This window comes from Neofelis nebulosa, chromosome 17 (genome assembly GCF_028018385.1).
Source record: "Neofelis nebulosa isolate mNeoNeb1 chromosome 17, mNeoNeb1.pri, whole genome shotgun sequence".
NCBI lineage: Eukaryota > Metazoa > Chordata > Mammalia > Carnivora > Felidae > Neofelis > Neofelis nebulosa.
Genome location: NC_080798.1, coordinates 31,932,338 through 31,952,204, shown reverse-complemented (window position 1 = coordinate 31,952,204; position 19,867 = coordinate 31,932,338). Strand labels below are relative to the sequence as shown.

Below are 19,867 nucleotides of genomic sequence, written 5' to 3'. Positions count from 1 at the left end.
TATCTCTAGGCAGTCTTCATAAACATTACCTGCATTTTTCTAGAGTAGAAGAGTCTCTAAACTTAAAACCGTCTATTAGCTGAGGGACTGGAAATAAAAAATCCCTTGTAATTCAAAAACTTCTAGGCAATAGGGAAAAAGAATGTCGGAAATCTGTCGGCAAGCTGGGATATGGCAGAAGAAAATGGAAGAAAGGACGTATTAGAAGCTCTTACCCAAAAGCATGAGCACGGGATGCTGTTAACTACCGCGAGGACCTCTGGAAAATGAATCACTTTCTCTTTGCCTTAGTTTCCTCAACGAGACACAGAAGGTAGGATCGGCTGAACTTTAAAATCCTTTCCCGCTCTGGGGCACACGGGTGGCTCAGTCGGTTAAATGCCTGACTCTTGATTTCGGCTAAGGTCACGATCTCACTGTTCATGAGTTCAAGCCTCGCGTCAAGCTCTGTACTGACAGCATGGAGCCTTGGGATTCTCTCTCCTCCCACCTCTCTCTGCCCCTCCCTTGCTCGCACTTTTCCTCTCTCCAAATAAAAAAAAAAATTTTTTTAAATCTTCAAAATCCTTTCTTGCTCTAACATCTTATGTTCCTTCCTTAAGAAGACTTTATTCTGTAGGATACAAAGAACCATGGGTACTTTAACTTACTCCTTAAAGGAGTGGTACAGTGGACAATTACTGGGCTGTGTCCCTCGTGTCCCAGGTTTGAGAACTGACCTCTCCAACAGTCATGGCTTCAGTAGCAGGCAGCCATGTTTGTTCAGTGGGGCCTTGCCCCCTGGCCAGGGCTGACCGCCCCAGAAGTGGTGGCCATTTTTCAGCCGTGTGGACCAAAGATACAGAAGTTGGCGTGCTGAGAGAGGAGAGCAAGCAGACATGCAGGGAGATGGAGAAATCAAAGTCAAGATGACCACCCAATCTATTCCTAAGATCAAGTTTGAGATATCCTGTATCCAGAACCGTTCTACCAAAACAGTCATGTCCCTTATTTCACTGGTATGTCTCACATAGCAAAGAGCACTCATAGTTAAACAGCCTTCATTAAATGTCCCCTGCATTACTACACATCTGTATCCCTTGGTAATTTGGAAAGAAAGAAACAAAGCAGTATATTAGCTCTATCTATAGAAGAGGAACTGAGGCTTTGAGCTCGTAAAAACACAAATCACATAGAAATCCTCATTCTCTGGCACAAAGACTCTACTTGCTAACTATTTCTGATCCTATAGCTTCATTTCTGCTTTACAGTGTGGGAAACCACGAGAAGGAGCTAGAGATCTCCAAACTTCAGTGTTTTCAGAAAGGAATCACTTTTGAAAGTACTTGGAGTTCTGGGCAAAAAAAGTCTCAAGGTTTTGAATTTTGACCCTTGGATCCTCTCAATTCGATGCTATGTGCTCTCAATGCTGTGGTCTTGCATTTCCAAGGCCTAAGAAACGGGGTCTAGTCTTTTGGTGGTTTTCCCTTAACTCAGCCCTAATGAAAGCCCTCTTATGCATGCAGAGATGTTAACGGAGATAGGCAACATGGAGGCTAGGAACTGAGTTCAGCCAAAATGTTTAAAACATTACAGAACTAAATATTAGATTAGGACTAATCTGGTAAATTCGGAATACTAAGAGGCAATAGGAACCTTAAAATAGGATAGACAACTGAAAACATGAGCCTTTTTTTTGGGCTTTGCCTTAATCCACCTACCTATCTGAAGGTCTAATCTATCAGGTTTTTAACCATATGCCAGAGATATTTCCTTCACTCCTTGGGGGGAAAGAGACAAGAAGGAATTGGTTCCATATGAAACAAGGTGATCTCTATTGCATTTCTAAATCAAAGCTTTGCAGCCCTTGGATGTGATAATCGTGTTTGTTCATTAGATCATCTTTTTATCACCACCACCACCAAAACTCCCAACCTCAAAACCAAGAAATTAAAAAGGGAAAGAAGTGTATTCAACACATATCCAGCACCCAGGCATCTATGTGCAATTGAGGTTTGATTTACAGACGAAGGAGGTGAGGGGAAGATTTAAAAACACCTGATACCGTCCAGTTATTAGACTTAAAGGCACAAACCTAACCTAATGTATGTTCTTAGGGTTGGGTGCATCGAAACTTTCCCAAGGTCTCCCATAAGTGGTAGCAAGCCGCTCTGTTAAAGAGCTCGAAATGGCCTTGTAACACACTGGGACAATAATCTCCAATTAAGTGTTCTCCAGTGGGCCTCTGCATGACAAACCATAATGGCTCCAATGAAGCCCTTAAAACCTACCATGTCAATGAGCTCCCCCAAGCACGAGAATTTAGAGCTATGGATTAGACCTCTTCACCCTCCTCCTCCCCTCAAAATATCTTAAAGACCCTTTGCTCCCAGGGGAAGAGTCATTCTAGCCAGTGTCTGGTTAAGAGGTCTTTGTTAACTCACATTTAGACATAGTTAACAGGACGTCTAATGAAGGCTCCGCATTCAGCACAGACCTCCCCTCACATTGCCATAAGCCAGATTGAAGGGCAGGGCCACAGTGAACCCCCCCCCCGCCAAAATGAAGAAGCCTCCTAGGGGTCTCATTTCATTCATTTCCGGACTTGAAGAACTATGTGGTCTTGGAAATGACATCCGTTTTCTTGATGCTTTAAGTTTTATACCCACAAAGTATGGGTATGGCTCCTTATCTTCCAAGTTTGTTTAAGAAATACCTTTAAATAAAAGCAGAGGACGCGACCAAAGACAGTGTCTTGTTTTAGAGCGAAAATAACAAAACTGACAGATCCTATCCCCTTTAGTCAATAAGGCACTTCCTGCTGAATATCAGTCACTTTGAGAGACGTGTGCATTCTTTTGAATGACAAGGAAAAACTTGGGAGCCACTCTATTTTCTAAACTCTGTGGTTACAAAGTAATACAAAGCGTGCTATTGAAATGGCTGATCCCAAACTCTACACGTTGACAATGGTGACCATATACTTTTTGGAAAGGATTTATTTTTCCACTTATGTGGTGCTGGTGCCTGACTGTACCTCATTCTGAAATCACACACTGCTGATGGGGGCTGAGACTCTAATATACAGCGCTACAGACCAACAGCTTATTATGAAAAACGCATTCAAGCTAATTTATGTGCAAATGGGAAATACGATTATACGATTGTAAAGTATAGAGCCAGAAGAATTAAAGAAACTTTAGGGGCTTGGAAGAGTTAATGACCCTTTTCAAGATCCTAAAACTACTAGAACAACTCTTTGACCTGGTCATAGGGTCCTACCTTCCTATTGGTCTCAACAGCTCAGTACATTCCCCACCTGTGGCTAAACAGGTTCCAGGGTACAGTACTGTCCTCAGCTTTGAGGAAAAGTTTCTGGATGATGACTGTAGCAGCCCTGGAAACGATTATTTCCTAATAAAATCTTCCTCCTTTCACTGCATTCATGCCAATAGGCTATGTTGAGATGGCAAGGTAAAGTACCTTCTTTGGCAAAAAATTTCCATCACTCTTTTAATATATATATTCTATAGTATAGTATAGTATATATATAAAATATACTATATATAAACTAATATACTACATACATTTAATACATACCTATTAATATACCATATACATATATAGTAAGGAAATTCCTTTCGTTTCAGAATCATAAAAGCTCTTAAACTTGGGTTTTAAGATGGAAAAGCAACGAGATCTTTTATTAGAAAAGTGCTGTTGAGAGCAGCTTTATTTCCTGGTTCTACAAATACGTGCCTTCCCAGAGAGAGGGAAGTCGATGTGTATCACAAAGTCTATTTAAAACGGTGAGTGCAAGGGGCACCCGGGTGGCTCAGTTGGTTGAGCGGCCGACTTCCGCTCAGGTCATGATCTCACGGTCCGTGAGTTCGAGCCCCGCGTCGGGCTCTGTGCTGACAGCTCAGAGCCTGGAGCCTGTTTCAGATTCTGTGTCTCCCTCTCTCTGACCCTCCCCTGTTCATGCTCTGTCTCTCCCTGTCTCAAAAATAAATAAACGTTAAAAAAAAATAATAAAAAAAAAATAAAAAGGTGAGTGCAAGATCTCACATATAGCATTCAGTAATAGGGGAAATGATGAACGCCTTTAATTTTTTATTTTCTGATTTGTAACTGGTTTCAAAACTTGGCAAGCGTGACTATAGGCCCTCACGAAGAGGCAGTGGGCCCAGAAGCACCCTTTTATACCTCCCCGCTCTGCAGGGATGCTGAGGTAGCTACCGTGTGGGCAGGACAACACAAATATGGCACACGTCACAAGTCGGACGCTCGAAGAGGTGTGAGGACTTTAAAGGCGATTTGCCTGTTAAAAAGTCGCGTTGCTTGGGACTCACAGGACTCAGTCGTGTCCAACCAACACGGGGCTTTTCCAATTCTCTTGAATGGGATGAATGCACGTTTTTGCTTTTGTTTGAGAGAGGTGGAGAACAAGCAGGGGAGAGGCAGAGAAAGAGGAGAGGGAGACAGAATCCCAAGCAGGCTCCATGCCATCGGCACAGAGCCCAGTGCAGGGCCGAACTCACAAACCGTGAGATCACCATCTGAGCTGAAATCAAGGATCAGACGCTTAACCGACGGAGCCACCCAGGGGCCCCGAGTGCACGTTTTCTAAAGACGGTTGTATAGTAGGACCTGAATGTACTCAACTCAACCTCTGCCCAGATCTAGAGATCTACATCTGGGCAATGGGTTTGACAATATGTACCGGGCTTTTCTGCTTCAGTTCCCCTCACTCTTCAAACTTGAGGGTGTTACCCTGAGATTTCCCAGTATCACAGCCTCACCTTCGTGTCTCTGTTAGACATAAAGCGGCCAATTCTTCCAAGATTACATGGGCTTAGTCACATCACTGGAGAAAAGCACTAGTTCTCCGAAGACAATAGTATCTCTGTGAGCAGGTGAAAAAAAAAGTCAGTCCGGAATTGACAGGCCACTGGCAGTTTGTCAGTTTCTGAAAACCAAGGTGATATAAAAATCTTTTAACCTAAATAGAACGAAGGGGGAATCTGGCTGTCAATTGGTGAGGGCATGAACAGGTCCTTAACTACAAAGCCCTGTACGAAGAAAGTCAAGGTAATTACTAACCCACACTAAAATAGCAGAATCCCTAAAAAATTTGGAAATCTCTTCCTTTCCATTGCCGGCTTTCTACTTTAGGCATTACTGTACCCCAGGTCGCTGAGCTGACGCAAAGATCAAATAATCCCTCGCGGGGTAATTTTGTAATTTTCGCAACCAGGAAAACGTCAAGGCTGTGCTTCCTTCTTTGCATTTTGGGTCTTAGCCACAGCTATTTACGGGACTGTATCTTTCTCCCTGTGCTAGTGCTGGGGCACACGGCCCCCTCTCCCAAATGTCCATTTCCTTCCAAGTTTGAAATCAGAGTACCACCCTTGACTCTTTCCTCTTCTTTATCCCCATAACCAATTGGTTATGAAGTTCTCTTCCATTAGAGGTCCTTTGAAATTCATACTCTTCTGTTACCACTACTCTGCCTGAATGCATGGCCGCATCACCTCATTGCAGGAACACGGCTTTTCTCTAAACACAACCCTTTAAATGAGAACAGCCCATATCCATTGCCCACCCAGCCTCCAAACTAATCTTCCCTAAAATATCTCCAGCATCATGTCCCTTCTCAGCTTTGGAAACTTTTGAAGGCCTCCAAAAACTCAGCCGTCTCTTGGTACTTCCCAAATATTTGGTCTCCGTTTCTTGAACACTCTGTTTCAGCCAGAAAGTCTTAACACGTGGAACCTGGTTTATACAATCCTATTCTGACCTTCATCAGAAATTTTACCTATTTGAAAGGACCTCTTCCCATACATCTGTCTCCATCTTAACTCTACCTGAACTCTATCTTTTCCCTAAAATATTACCTATGTAACTTGAAATGAACCTACCATTTGAACTTGGAACTCACTAATGAAATGACCACCTGTCCTGGGTCTGTGAGGTACCACCGGCATTTTCTCAGAAGCCCATGAGTTTTATGAGAATTTTAAAATTTTATGCCTTTATTTCAATGATAATCCAAGTAACTATTTTACCAGTTACAAAGACTAGATGTCTCTTTTGCACCGGCCCTTCAAAATTGAAAAGCATTTTTGCAGAATGATACTTCAGCTCCGGATTCACAACTGGTATCTATGAACCCTTGCTATCAGAAGGGTTGAAGATTTTTCTTCTACAAGAAATCTGTAAATGCATCTGACAGTCATGTATTGTCATTATACCCATCTTCCCTAGTGTCGTCTTGAACTTGTATTTTAGATTCTTTATTAGAGTTTTACTTCTCAGGTTTTTTATGTCTTATCTTCACCAACAGATGGTAAACTCTCTGGGGACAGGAATGATGTCTAAGCCTACTCCCAATGCAGCAAACATAATCTTGCAAAGAGCAAGTGATTGGTCAAAATTGGTTGCTCTCGTTTTGACTATGAGGGCTTGATCTGATCCACATTGGATGGCGGTGGGTAGAGGGAGACAACGAAGACTGAGTTTCACCCAACTGAAAATTATGCAAAGGTAGCACTAAAATTGTTCCAATGTCCCTTATTATCCCTAAGGTGGCATTATGTGAAGGCCTTCCCTGTAATGTCACAGAGCTGCACGAAATAATGCTCTTCATCCAACAAAGGTTTTTATTATTCCTTTCTTCCAACACCTGCGCCTGTTTATTAGTACTAGGCAGTAAAATTGAAACATTTCTTTCTCATAACTGGTAAGAGGTACTAGAATAAAAAAGGGTGTTGAATCCAATCTATTCTTAATGTTTCTGGCAATTCCTTAATCTATGTTAATGTCATGCTTTCATAGACAGAATTGCAGAAGTAGAAATCTAGAAGCTTCATCTCCCGGATGAACAGAGTGGTCCTGTGTGTCATCCCAGACTTCATTAGTAGCAAAATGAAGAGGGAGAGGTCAAGGAGATGGGATTAGAAGGAACAGGGAAATTCAAAATGGGATTTTCCCACTTGAGAACAGGGAGAAGCCTGGAAAATTGCTTGGTCATTATCCACACAGAATGCTTATTTGATGACCTCAAGTCTCTCCTCATGCAAGCACGGAGAGTTGATTTATATGGCTTTGCAAAGTTTACTTTAATGCATTAGTTAAGAACTCGGGCAGCAGGTGACAGCAGAAGCAGCACAAATGAAGCCATGGATTAATTTACTAGAGGAAAGAACATATATTTTTTTAATCTTTACTTATTTATTTTTGAGAGCGAGAGAGAGAGTGAGGGAGAGAGAATCCCAAGCAGGCCCCACACTTTCAACATAGAGCCCGGCGTGGGGCTAGATCTCACAAACCATGAGATCATGACCTGAGCCAAAGTCAAGAGTTGGGCACTCAACCGACTGAGCCACCCAGGCGCCCCAATAGAAGAGAGAATATTCTTTAACCGTTGCCTTTCCCATTGTTGTCCGTTAGAGACAGAAATGGGAGCGGCCAAGGAGGACTCGTATGGCACCAGACTGCTGACGGGAGGCGAGCTAATCCTGCGGTTCAGTGGGTATCATTCCTTTCTTCAGCACAAAAAGAGACCTGTGGAGTTCCATGGACAGCCAAAGAATCATGGTGGGAAATCATACGGATTTTACAAACCAGTGACAGAGAAATAGGTGGATAAACACAGACACGGTTTGCCCTGTAAAAGATCATTCCAGAGAATGTGCTGGAATTATGGAGGAAAGTAGGAAGGGAGTTGTAGGGACAGATGATGAGCTTCTTACGAGACAACATGCCTTTATGCCTCATGTCTCAACTAAAAAAAAAAAAAAAAAAAGTGGGGCTGCCTGGGTAGTTCAGTCGGTTGAGCATCCCCACTCTTGATTTCGCTCAGGTCATGATCCCAGGGGGGGTGGGATCGAGCCCCACGGTCACGTTCGGCGCCGAGCCTGGAGACCGCTTAAGATTTTCTCTCTCTCTCTCTGTCCCCTCCCCTGCTCCTGTGCTCTATCTCTCTCTAGAATAAAAACAATTCTTTTTTAAGTTATTTAAAAAGAGGGGACAGGGAAGGAAGCTTTGGGAGACGGTGAATACAGCTCGGGCAAAGTAAGGAGCTTTTCTTCATCCGTGAACCATTCTTTGTTTAGGTGCTACTCCATGTTCAGCATGAAAGTTACTTAACACACAGCCCGCTGCTGCCTGGAACGCCTTACATAATTACACCTGGAGTCTAATTAGGTAACTCCCCACCGGCCCTCGTCTGAATCACCCAAGCTACAAATCTCTCGAAGTGTGGCTAGCATTCATTTAGTAAGGCTTGCGACATGCCTGTGAAATCGAAAAGTTGTCACTTCCAACACGTTAGACACACTAACAGCCTAAGCGAGTTTCCCCCTGTGCTTTTCTCGCAGAAACTGAAACCTTGAGACCAGCAGCATCTTCCTGGATTCCTCTGGATTTCCTTCCGGCGCGGTCCACAGATGCCGGAAGATCATGCCAGGCGGAGTTACATTTTGGGGATGACAGGGTCAGGCAATGGCCCGCTGAGGTATCCATGCCAGTATTTATCGAGTTTTAATAGGGTGAAATATTGTTAATATTGACGGGATTGTAGGAATTTGGATTTTTCTGGGACTTTCCAAGCTTTCTATAGTAATACAATCTTCATGCTAATACCAACCTCAGGAAGAGAAGGAAAACTGGTAAAAGACTCCCCCACAAAATAACCCCATCCTTACTTTTCTCACACGAGCGACTACCAAGTAATATACACAGTGTATATTAGTTCAGAAGTTTATCCCAGAACGTGAAACGTTAGGTACAATGAAGTATGGATCTACAACAAAAGCTTTCACTTATACAATCATATGGGATAAATGTATAAGCCATGCTGTAAATCCCCCCCCCAAGAAGGCAACTCCGTCAAATGGGGTATAGGTTTTAGAGGCATGTGACACAGGGCTGCAGTCAACCACGTTTAATAATCTGTTATGTTTATTTTTTCTCTGGCCACTATTTGCAAGTGACCCCATAAATCGATCACCTTTGAGGCTGGTCACGGGGCTTGGCACACCTTTGTTTACCGGTAAAAATGACAAAGGGAACACCATGTCCCCAAGTCTGTTGATCACCTGGGGAGGGGGTTCACAAGAGGACTCCACCCCATGTTATTCTGAAAACCGGTGGGCGGGGAGAGGACTGAGGGGAGTAAGAAATGGAACTTCACTCGTTGCAAGGCCTGGGACCACACTTACCACCAGCTACCCAACCGGTGGCCCCAGCCAAAGGGATCAGAAACAGGGCTGCCATGGCCAAGTTCACACCCTGCCTGCAGCGACTGTCAACTAATGATAGATTAGACAAATCTGATTGCTCTATCAAAACATTCATCTCGAATCTTGATTAGTAAGCCTATTGAATTATGATTAATTCACAAGGGTGCTGCTGACAGATAAGATACTTTATCTGACAATGTGTGCTGGTTGGTTTGCCTGAAGCCAAACCAAAAAAAAAAAAAAAAAAAAAAAGAGGGGGGGGGAACCACCAAAGCAAAATACAAACCCCTGAAGAAGTTGCTAGTAAAATAAACAGTATCAAGCACAAGACTTTGTGGAGGAGAATGAGGCCGCACACACCTTCTAATTTAATAAAGAGTCCGTGCGAACCCAGCTGTGATACAAAAAACAGGAGGGATTTAGGGAGAGAAATACACTGAGGACAGTACACTGGAAACAAGCGCATGCCAAGCCACCCTCTTGCCTTTTCCATAAGGAGTGTGGGAGAGAGGGTGACTCAGGATTGCTTCAGGAGGCATCATCCTCAGTTTTGGCGACATCCCAGCCTCTCGGGCCGGAGGCGGAGTGGAACCTGCGTGTCTTTTCCCAGCGTTACCATCCAATTACTTTCCTGTCTCTGGGAGGACGACATCTACACACAGAAATAGTCAGCCAACGGGGCGCCTGGGTGGCGCAGTCGGTTAAGCGGCCGACTTCAGCCAGGTCACGATCTCGCGGTCCGTGAGTTCGAGCCCCGCGTCGGGCTCTGGGCTGATGGCTCGGAGCCTGGAGCCTGTTTCCGATTCTGTGTCTCCTCTCTCTCTGCCCCTCCCCCGTTCATGCTCTGTCTCTCTCTGTCCCAAAAATAAATAAAAAACGTTGAAAGAAATAGTCAGCCAACGTAGGGGCGCCCGGGTGGCTCAGTTGTTTAAGCGTCAGACTTCGGCTCAGGTCACGATCCTGCGGTTCGTGGGTTCAAGCCCCGCACATCAGACTCTGGTGACAGCTCAGAGCCTGGAGCCTGCTTCGGATTCTGTGTCTCCCTTTCTCTCTTCCCCTCCCCTGCTCCACTCTGTCTCTCTCGTTCTCTCAAAAATAAATAAATATCTTTAAAAAATTAGAAAAAAATAGAAATAGTCAGCTGACCTAAACTCATGGGATTTGCCGAAGGTAGGATTTTTTTTATTTTTATTCAAAAAAAATTTCTTTTAGCGTTTTGTTTTCTTACAAAGCAGAAGAAAAATGAGAGTTTTAAAACAATTTTTCTAAAACATAAATTCTTCTTTTTCTTTTAGCTTTGTCTGAAGCAAAGACACATTCAATCTGGCCTACGTTAGAGTTTGAGTTTAGTACTTAATAACTAAGTGACTCACAAAAAACTGAAACAGTGTCACTGATTCCCTTATCAAGCCAGCTTACCAGCCCTGAACCTAAACATATCAATCATTCACAGCTTTGCCAAGCCCCCCAAATTCAGCTGTGGTGGCTCTTGGCGGTGTGGGGGTCACAGGAAGAGGATGCGAAGGGCTCAAAATCTCATGCAATTTTAGAGAGCATCATTATCTTTTCCCGACCTTATGATTTTAGCAAAAGCCTAATGTCCTATAATCGTGTTTCTCTTTAGCTAGTATTAACCTTTCGGTGACTTCTCTCTTCCCTCTCTCTGTCTCTCTCTCTGTCTCTCTCTCTCGCTCATAACTATCCTCTGTTAATCAATTGTGCACTGCAGATGGGGTCAAGGAAACCTACTTCCTCCTTTGATAGCCTCCAATGTTTCTACTCTTGGGGATAAAAGTGCTTTAAATGGAGTTATATTCTAGGAAAATCAATATATGATTACTGCAAAGATTTGTATTGATTGTCCTGTTGCATTGCAAAAAGGCTAAAGAAAAATGGCGTGGTACATTTCCCTTCAATTCCTGTTCCACAGAGTTTGTTGTGAATGTTTTGGGCAAGAAGAAAATGTTGGAACTTTATTTAATGACCTAAAGTTTTCATCATTCAATCCACTCACTTCTCTCCCTACCCTAGAAAATGCTTCATTATTACTCTCCTGGCTTCTTGTTGGTAATACCAGGATTGGCAGGGGAGTTCACGGAGCTGAAGACTGTTCATTTTGGCAAGGGTCTGAGCCACAAACTACTGGCTGCCTTCCTGACACCCATGCTCCTCTTCTCCCTCCCTTAGAGAATCCTGACCTGGTTGGGAGTAGCAATGTACCTGGCTAAAAAACAGTCCTGTTTCCTTTATCAACAGGGGTGACTAGGTGATCACGTTTCAGCTGATGGAACGGAGGTGGCGACTGCTGGGTAGGGCTTCTGAGAAAGTTCCTTAAAAGGAGGATGGGGGTGACTCAAGGGTCAGGCACATTTGGCTTCCCTCCCTTTCTTCATTTTCCTTACCAGTAACGTACATGACATATTAGGAGCTGCCGTGGTTCTCTTGTGATCATGAAGGAGACCTGAAGACAGAAGCCATGCCAGAAGGACAGAGTGGAAAGAAACACGGAAGGAGCCATGAACACTGATGATGTCGTACGGCTGCCATGATGGTCCTACTCTTTGTGGATTTCTTTCACGTGAGGTGGATATAAATCCCTCTGTTGTTCAGGCCTGTGATATTTGCAGCCAAATGTGAGACATTTCTCCCACAAAATGCCTTTTGATGTGAGCCTTCCGTGTCATACCAAGTAATAAAAAATCTGTTAGTTATCTCCAGGGCTAAAGTCCTGGACAATGGCCACTGAGCGGTCCAAATACTTCCTGGTGTTTGTAAGCCATTTAGTTGTTTTCCTAATCATTACTGCTGAGGAATTACTAGAGCAATACAGTCTTTTAAGAAATTCAGTGTACCTTTGTCATTTTTAGTGGCCCAGCCTCCATTTCCCCTTCTTCGAGCAATAGGACTCCAATCTTGCTTTAGGAAATTTCTTCCTCCAGTAGTGTGCAGTCTTTTGTTTTTTCTTTTTTAATAATATTTTTATGTTTCTTTATTTCTTTGGAGGGGGGGCTTGAGTAGGAGAGGGCTAGGGAGAGAGGGAATGAGAATCCCAAGCAGGCTCCACACTCAGCACGGAGCCCGATGCGGGCTCCGTCACACGAACCATGATCTCATCATGATCTCATCATGACCCGAGCCAAAATTAAGAGTTAGACCCTTCACCGACCGAGCCGCCCAGGAGCCCCCAGGAGTGTGCGGTGTTAGTGGGACTATCATCAAGGTCCTGTGGCCTCCCCTAGCTGGGCGGCAGGCACAAGATCCAGGCTGGGCCCTGTCAGACTTTGATTGTTGAGTGGAGTAGAGCTTACTCCTTCCAACGGCAGGACCCCGATGAGTGTCTGTGTTTTCTTCCTGCCTGGATGCTTGGGGCTGCCGGCTGTCCTGCTGAGCACTCTTCGTGGTACTGTAAATAACCCTGTATCCTTCTCAAAAGAGAACCTCCCACACTCTTGCTTTTTTTTTTTTTTGTTCTCCTTAAATTAGCCAGCATTTCTTTCTGTTGCTCGCAACCACAGAATTCTAACACAGAAGTTCTCATCACAAGGGAACATGAGGCATCCACATTCTTTTGGTTTAAAAGAAGGTCTGGAGAAACGAATAATCTCCAGCCTCTACTGTGGGCAGCGAATGCTGCCTGACCAGGGGCTCGGGGGTCACCCAGGGCTCGCTGCTCTGACTCTCTGCTTCAGAAGGTGCTGTTCTCATCTCAGTGAGATGTAGCAGATGCATTTCATCAACATCATCTCGTGGAATAATAAAATTAGTTACAGTTTTTCTTTGAAAATTTATAAATTTGAAGTCAATTTTCCAGAATTAAGGAATCCAGGAGACCAGTTCTTTGTCTTACTTAAAAAAACAACAAATAAGTGCCATTATTTAATGCAGAGGCCAGTTCCTTAAAGTGGGGGGGGGGGGGGGGTTGGGTTCTCACGGAATGCAAGAATCACAGGATCAGCACCCCAGAACCCTGGGGCTTCAAGGCCCGTTTAGATTGTTCTGGAATCAGAGCCATTTATTATTCGTTATTACAAATTAAGAGAAGGAGCTTCCAGAAGCCTCTCCTTTACAGACAGCATGTTCACTCCTGCAGAGTTCTTCCTCGTGGCTCATTGCCTAAGTAATGCTAAAGTGCTCACTCAATACAGACGGAGGTTGCTTATGGAGTCTACTGACCACTAAGCTTCAATGGACTACTACAGCATTTCCTTTAAAGACTGCAGCCTACATAGAAGGTGATATTCAATAAGGAGAAAAATTAGATTTTAGTAAGACTAATAACAGCCGATGTTTCCTGAGCGCTCCTATGCGGCAGACACGGTCCCCAAAATTTTACATATGCACAGCACTGTAATACTCTTAACGATCCGTGAGTTCACCTCCATTATTATCACCTTCATTCAGATGGGGAATAACGAGGGTTCAGACGAGGCAGAGGGGTTAAGTAACTTGCTCAACATCCTTTCGTTTATAAATGAAAGAACCAGGCTAAATCTCAGTGTTGCCGTGACAAAATTATGTAGTCCTCCAACATTGCCGGAGGCAACATAAACTACTATAAAGTAGTCCGGGAACCTACTTCAGTAATGTAATAAGGCAAAAAGCCACACAAATGTTTACATCGCTTGCTTAATAATTACACTTTTAATAATATTTTCCAGAGAAATAATCTAAATGAAAAAAAAAAACAGCGAAAGAAATTTTTATTGCAGCAGTATCTGTAATAGTGAAACCGAGTGGAAGTAACCCAACAATTTTAATAATGCGGAATGCTTAGGAAAAACACAGTACAGAAACTTAATGAATTACTGTCACTAAAATGCACAATTATTAAATTATGAAACACAGGCAACACTTTGGTATTAAACAAAAGAAAGCGGAATATAAAATTCTATGTACGTGTACTCAACAATTAAAACTAAATTCGACAACGTGTGCATATGGCCCATGGCTGGAAATTGACTTTCAAAATGAAAGTCGTTGCGTTAGGAGAGTAGGGCTCAAGAAAGAAAGAGAAATGGCCAGAAGTTTCCACTGTCCCCGGATGCTTCTGGATCTTGACTGGGAAAGCCTATCATCTTTCCCTTTACTGGAGATTAACTAGAAAGCTACGAAGGAGGGGAAGCTTAGGAACTTGCAAGGCTCTTTATCCAGTCAAGGTAAATGAAGTTCGGCTGGTCAGGAGATAAATAAGATTAGTTATGGGCTCTAGGTCATCCACTCATGGAGGTCAGCGAGTGTGAGATTATTATCCTTGGTAGAAGAGCAGCAAAATAGCATTAAGGAATAAATTAATGAAAAAGGTAGAAGATTATTTGAACTAAAGCCCTAATCAGTTTAGAGATTTCACTCAACTGCTCTACTGGCCATCAGTCAAGCTCACAAAACAAATATGCTTGTTCTCTTAAGTAATTCCAGGAGATCTCCCTTCCTTGCTTCAAAGACATCCAATCTAAGGAAAGTCATGAATAAAGTTACTCCAGTTTGCTGTTACACCTCATACAAAACCCGGTGAAGCATTAAGGGGCATGTTACTAAAATCGTAAAGCAGACTATTTATACTGGATGCATAATTGCTAGTCCTGTATGGCCTCTGATTCCAAATAGAACATCATTCCATATCCATTCAGAAACACTGAATTCACCAACATGCAAACTGCATATTTTATTAAATAAACACAAAGTAGGAGATAATGACATACATTTGTTTTCATTACAAGTAGTAATGCAATATTTCTCCAAGGCTTACTGCATTAGCATTTCTTGCCACGTTTCAAATGCCTTTGAACTTTCTGAAAAGCTACATCTGTTAGCTCCCGTGTATACAGCAGAAAGTTACCAAGTGAATTAAGTTTTAATATAAATTGCTTTGTTCACTATTAAGATTGATGTTGGACACACTGTACTGTAAGTTGCAAACTGCAATTACAATTCGTTGCAATTATCTTTGGTTGTTAATAGCACAAGATAGCATGTCACTTTCTACCCAGTGTATAATTTATCATTTGTGTGTTTTTTTTTTCTGTGAACTCTTGTGGTATTCCAAACGTATAATCTTGTTGTATTTATTTCCCAGTGGTCCAACAAAATGCACAGCAAGTGCTGACTAGAACAAACTAAAAAGCACTGCTATTGACGAGCCATCACTTGAGCGGTAATGAACATTCTGCCTCCACTTTCACCTCGACAAACCGGCAGCTTTAATTTATGATAAAGCAAAGGAGAGGCAACCTCCAGGTTTATTATACCCTCAGTGCTGTTTCAAATAAAGTAATTAGAAGGTCAAGAGACAGGTCTGGAAAGCCAAATATAAATGCAACCCTTCTGTACCGACATTTAGAAGAAAAAAAAAAAAAAAGACTAGTGTGTTCAAAGAGCATTTTATCCATCTTTCTTCTCCAGAGCAGGGTGAGTCAATTTTTTTTTTTTAATACTACCGTAACCAATCAGAAACAGTGGCAGCTCCCCTCCTTCTCTCTCTAATTTGCTCCATATGGACGATGAACGGCACACCTAAGAGATGTTGTCCTTAGGAGAACATGACTGGCTAGTCCAAAAACAACTGCTTTGAATTGTAAACTCGGGACAGGTGATTAGGGATTTTATTTTCTTTTTTAATCAAGAGATGACTTAACATGGGAAGTGATGGAAAGGTTCTGGAGACACCCTAGCGGTGTTAATGGTAGTCGCAAATAGATAAGTTTTAAAATTGTATTTTAGAACATTTTGCTTAAAACAAATGTCTTGAAAAAAACACCGGAGAGAAAGGACTTGACTCGCAGAAAAATGACCCTTTCAATACACTTTGTTTTCAGTGATGAAAGAAACAATTATAAGAAATAGCATGCTGTTTCTAGGGAACTGTCTGTAACATCATACTTCATTTTAAAGGTTCCTCATTTTGCTTACACTGTGGTCTGTGTTTACTTTCCTCTCTCTACTTTGCTTCTCTTCCACAACGACACCAAGCTACAGATGCTCCTAAGGGCCATGAAACCCAATGGATCTTGACTTCCGATCTCGTCCACAGTCAGAGGAGTAAGGTAGACAATTTTCAGCATAACGTTAACTCTTACAAGCCAGTTGCTTTCGAACATTTTGATCCAAGGATTACTCGAGTGGGAAATAACGTCCCAGGAATCCAAGTTCATTTGTCCCCATTAGCCTACTGTTTCAAATCCTTCTCCAGGCCCCTAGATAAAAGTCAGGCGGTAGGGAGGAGGAAAGAGAACGGAAGGGAGAGAGGGAAGGAATCACAGGAGGTAAGGGGAAGAAGGAGACAAACCCGGAATTCAACCAGCTTCTGCATGGGTAGCGGTGATATGTATCACGGGTGCTATGTCTGAAAAACAGTTTTAAAAAGACGAGGCTTCCAAAATGATACGAGTCATCCGTCGTGCCCTACCGAGGACAACTAAGCTACTGAAGGCTTTTTATTGTATTCACCATGACCCACCTTCTGGGAGGCTGTGGAGTATATGCTCCAAAAGACTTTCTGAAACGGCATTTTTTTGTGTGTAATTTTTGCTTCGAGTAATTTTTATCACTGTCTGTTCAAGTAGTCAGTATAATTACACTTGATTATGTAAGTGGTAGAAATGTATGTAATCTCATAATTAGAACATGTAATTACGTTGTAAAAATTCTTACAAACTGTAAAACAAAAAGTATACAAGTACAGTAGGTGGGGTTTTTTTTTGCTTTTTGTGTTTGTCTCCACCCAGAATAACAACAGAAGCCATGACTCCATCATGGTGAGGTAGGAAATGGGTGTTTTTGGGGGCTTTCATCTACTTGGCTGAAGGAACGGGCAGGGTTTGTTTTTTTTTTAATTTTTTTTTAATGTTTTATTTGTTTTTGAGACAGAGAGAGACAGAGCGTGAGCAGGGGAGGGGCAGAGAGAGAGGGAGACCCAGAATCCAAAGCAGGCTCCAGGCTCTGAGCCGTCAGCACAGAGCCCGACGCGGGGCTTGAGCCCACAAACCGCGAGATCATGACCCAAGCCAAAGTCGGACACTCAACCGACTGAGCCACCCAGGTGCCCCAGGAACGGGCAGGTCTGATCCAAGATCACCTCGATATCTCTGGTGCCAAAAGTTACCTGCAAGTCAGGCATTAATAAAAAGATGGTGTCTGTAGCCTATGACTCAACTGGGTGTAAGAAATGCAAAATAGTACTGAATTTGTGAGCCATGGAGTAACCAGGCTAGTTTCTTCAACCCAGGGACGTGTTTTCTTACCTTGCTGCCTTTTTTTTTTTTTTAAATAAAACGTAACACTAATAATTTGTACAGTTAGTGGCAAAATGAGTGGAGAGATAAACTAGATTATTTTCAAAAAGACTCTTGGAGGCGGCAATTTCAGCCATTTCTCCACAACTACATGAAACAAGAGTATTTGGTTGAAAGGAATTCCTTGATCCCCACCCTCCCCTCTCCTGGTCTTTTGCTGGAGGGGCTAATGAGCAGTGGAACGTTCAAAATGCCGGGCTGTGTGGTGGAATAAGACTTCCTGAGCCTGAGTAATTCAGACTGCAACCGAGGCTTGTTTCATCAGGCTGTAAACCCTGGGTCTCAGCAGAAGCCTTCACAGTGTCAGTAGTGGATGTCAAATCTCTACCAAACAGGAATTCTCTAACCGAAAAGCCAGTGCTAAGTCTCTCCCTAGGAGACCTATATTATGCCAAAAGTTTATAAAAATAGAGGAGGTCCCGATTTCCATCTTTGGGGAGCTGCACCAAGGCAGGTTTTTAGGAAAACGTGAAGGAAACACGAAGCATGATCACAGTACATGAGGACCTTACACGGAGGCCAAAGCCCAGGACTTAACGTATATTTTGCGCATATCTGTTAAACGCGTGAACTACAGAATTTTAACTGGTTCTAAGAGTGTGCCAGAGAATGAAGAAAAAAAAAAATCAGGGAGACACTACTGGTTCTCTCCCCAACAACCATTCCCTTCTTCTTCGTTGCTAACAGAACCCCTGTTTTATTCATGCATTCAACACTCCGAGAAAATGGACGCCACCGCCAGCTCAAGTGAAAATCTTGGTTAATAAAGCCAATAATGCTGTTTCCATTTCCCTTGGCAATCTTCAGTTCAGCAGCGAACGACTGACCCAGATCTGGGCAATGAGACCGGAAAGAAGGTCAACTGAGAGTTTCTAGGAAGGATTTCCTCACTCTTGAGAAGGAGGCACTGGAAGAGTTGATCTCTTTCCATCGTGGTTGCTTCTACATCTGGATGTGATGCCTGGGGCAGCTGCAGCCATTTGAAACATGAAGGAAGCCGGCACGAGGGTAAAGGTTACGATGGTGAGCTTAAAAGAGAGGAATCTATGTCATCAGTGACATCATGGGGCCTCTGATCGTATCACACCTACAGCTGTCCTACTTCTGAACTTCCTGTAACATGAGATAATAATTGCCCCTGTTAAAGCCAATCTGAGTCAGAGCACCATATATGGAGGGGTACAATTTATATTTTCAGTTTAGCTACAAGCATGCCAACACATCTGAATTCAAATCTCATTCACTAAAATGAAACTGGTACGTGTATAAAATTACTGGTGGGCTTTTTGAAATTGGTACAATCCTTTTGGGTTGCAGTTTGTCCATTTCTATTGGGAGTTTTAAAGAAGCTTATCAGTTTTGATCCAGTATTTCACTTTGGGTAATTTATCTCAGGGAAATAATCTAAAACCTGGATAAATATACACTCCATATTTGATGGAGTACTATTCATACATGGAAAATGGTTACTGAAATTGTTAGCAAAGTGAAAAAATTATTATGACAACTGAAAAAGAGAATACAGTTGACTCTTGGACAGAAATGGGTTTGAACTGCACGGGTCCACTTATACACGGTTCATTTTTTGGTAAATGCAGTAGTATACTGTTAAGTCTGTTCTGTATGATTTCTTAATATTTTCTTTTCTAGAGCTTACCTTATTGTAAGAATACAGTATATAATAAATGTAACATACAAAATATGTGTTAATCGACTATTTATGTTACTGGTAATACTTCCCTTCAACAGGAGGCTATCAGTTAAGTTTTGGGGAGAGTCAGAAGTTATATGGGGATTTTTGTGCAGAAGATCAGCGTTCCTGACCCTGCATGGTTCAAGGGTCAACTCAGTAATAACACCAAAAGACCAACAACAACAAAACTCAACATAGGAGTACATTTAAGAGATCGCAATAAAATCTACCAAAAGATAGTTATGGAGGTTGGTGTCATGGTGGGGGGTTAGGGGTGAGTTCTTTCTTTCCTAGGCTTGCTTTTCCAAACTTCCTAAATAGAAAAAAAAAAAAAAAAAAAAAATATATATATATATATATATATATATATATATATATATATACATATATATTTGAAATTTCCACACTACATTATTCAGCTGCTTAGTACAATTTATGGGCAATGCCGATTGAAAATGTCTAGAGAGGGAGATCAGGATAGCCTGGGGAAAAGACTTGAGGCAGACGTAGAAAGCTCATTAGCACCAGGATTTCTTCACAACTGGTTGGATTTTCTTTCAAATTCTGACTCTTTCTTTCGGTCTTTCTTCTCTCTGTGTGTGTCCCTCTCTCCTTCCCTCCCTTTCTCCCTTCCTGCCTTCCTTCCTTTCTTTTCAAGATGA

General features: G+C 42.5%; 1 protein-coding gene across 4 annotated transcripts in view; it reads right to left on the bottom strand.

Annotated features, from left to right (window-relative positions):
- The window catches only part of FTO (FTO alpha-ketoglutarate dependent dioxygenase), a 393,377-nt gene that overhangs the window by 62,860 nt on the left and 310,650 nt on the right, over nucleotides 1-19,867 (bottom strand). The window contains exon 9 of one of the 4 annotated variants that reach the window (XM_058708759.1): nucleotides 13,908-18,540. The exons of 2 other annotated variants lie outside the window; for them this stretch is intronic. In XM_058708759.1, the coding sequence (XP_058564742.1) occupies nucleotides 18,528-18,540 (13 nt within the window). In that variant the 3' untranslated portion in view covers nucleotides 13,908-18,527. Of the gene's footprint in view, nucleotides 1-13,907; nucleotides 18,541-19,867 lie in introns of those variants that run through there. One more of the 4 variants, XM_058708758.1, reaches the window with a different exon arrangement.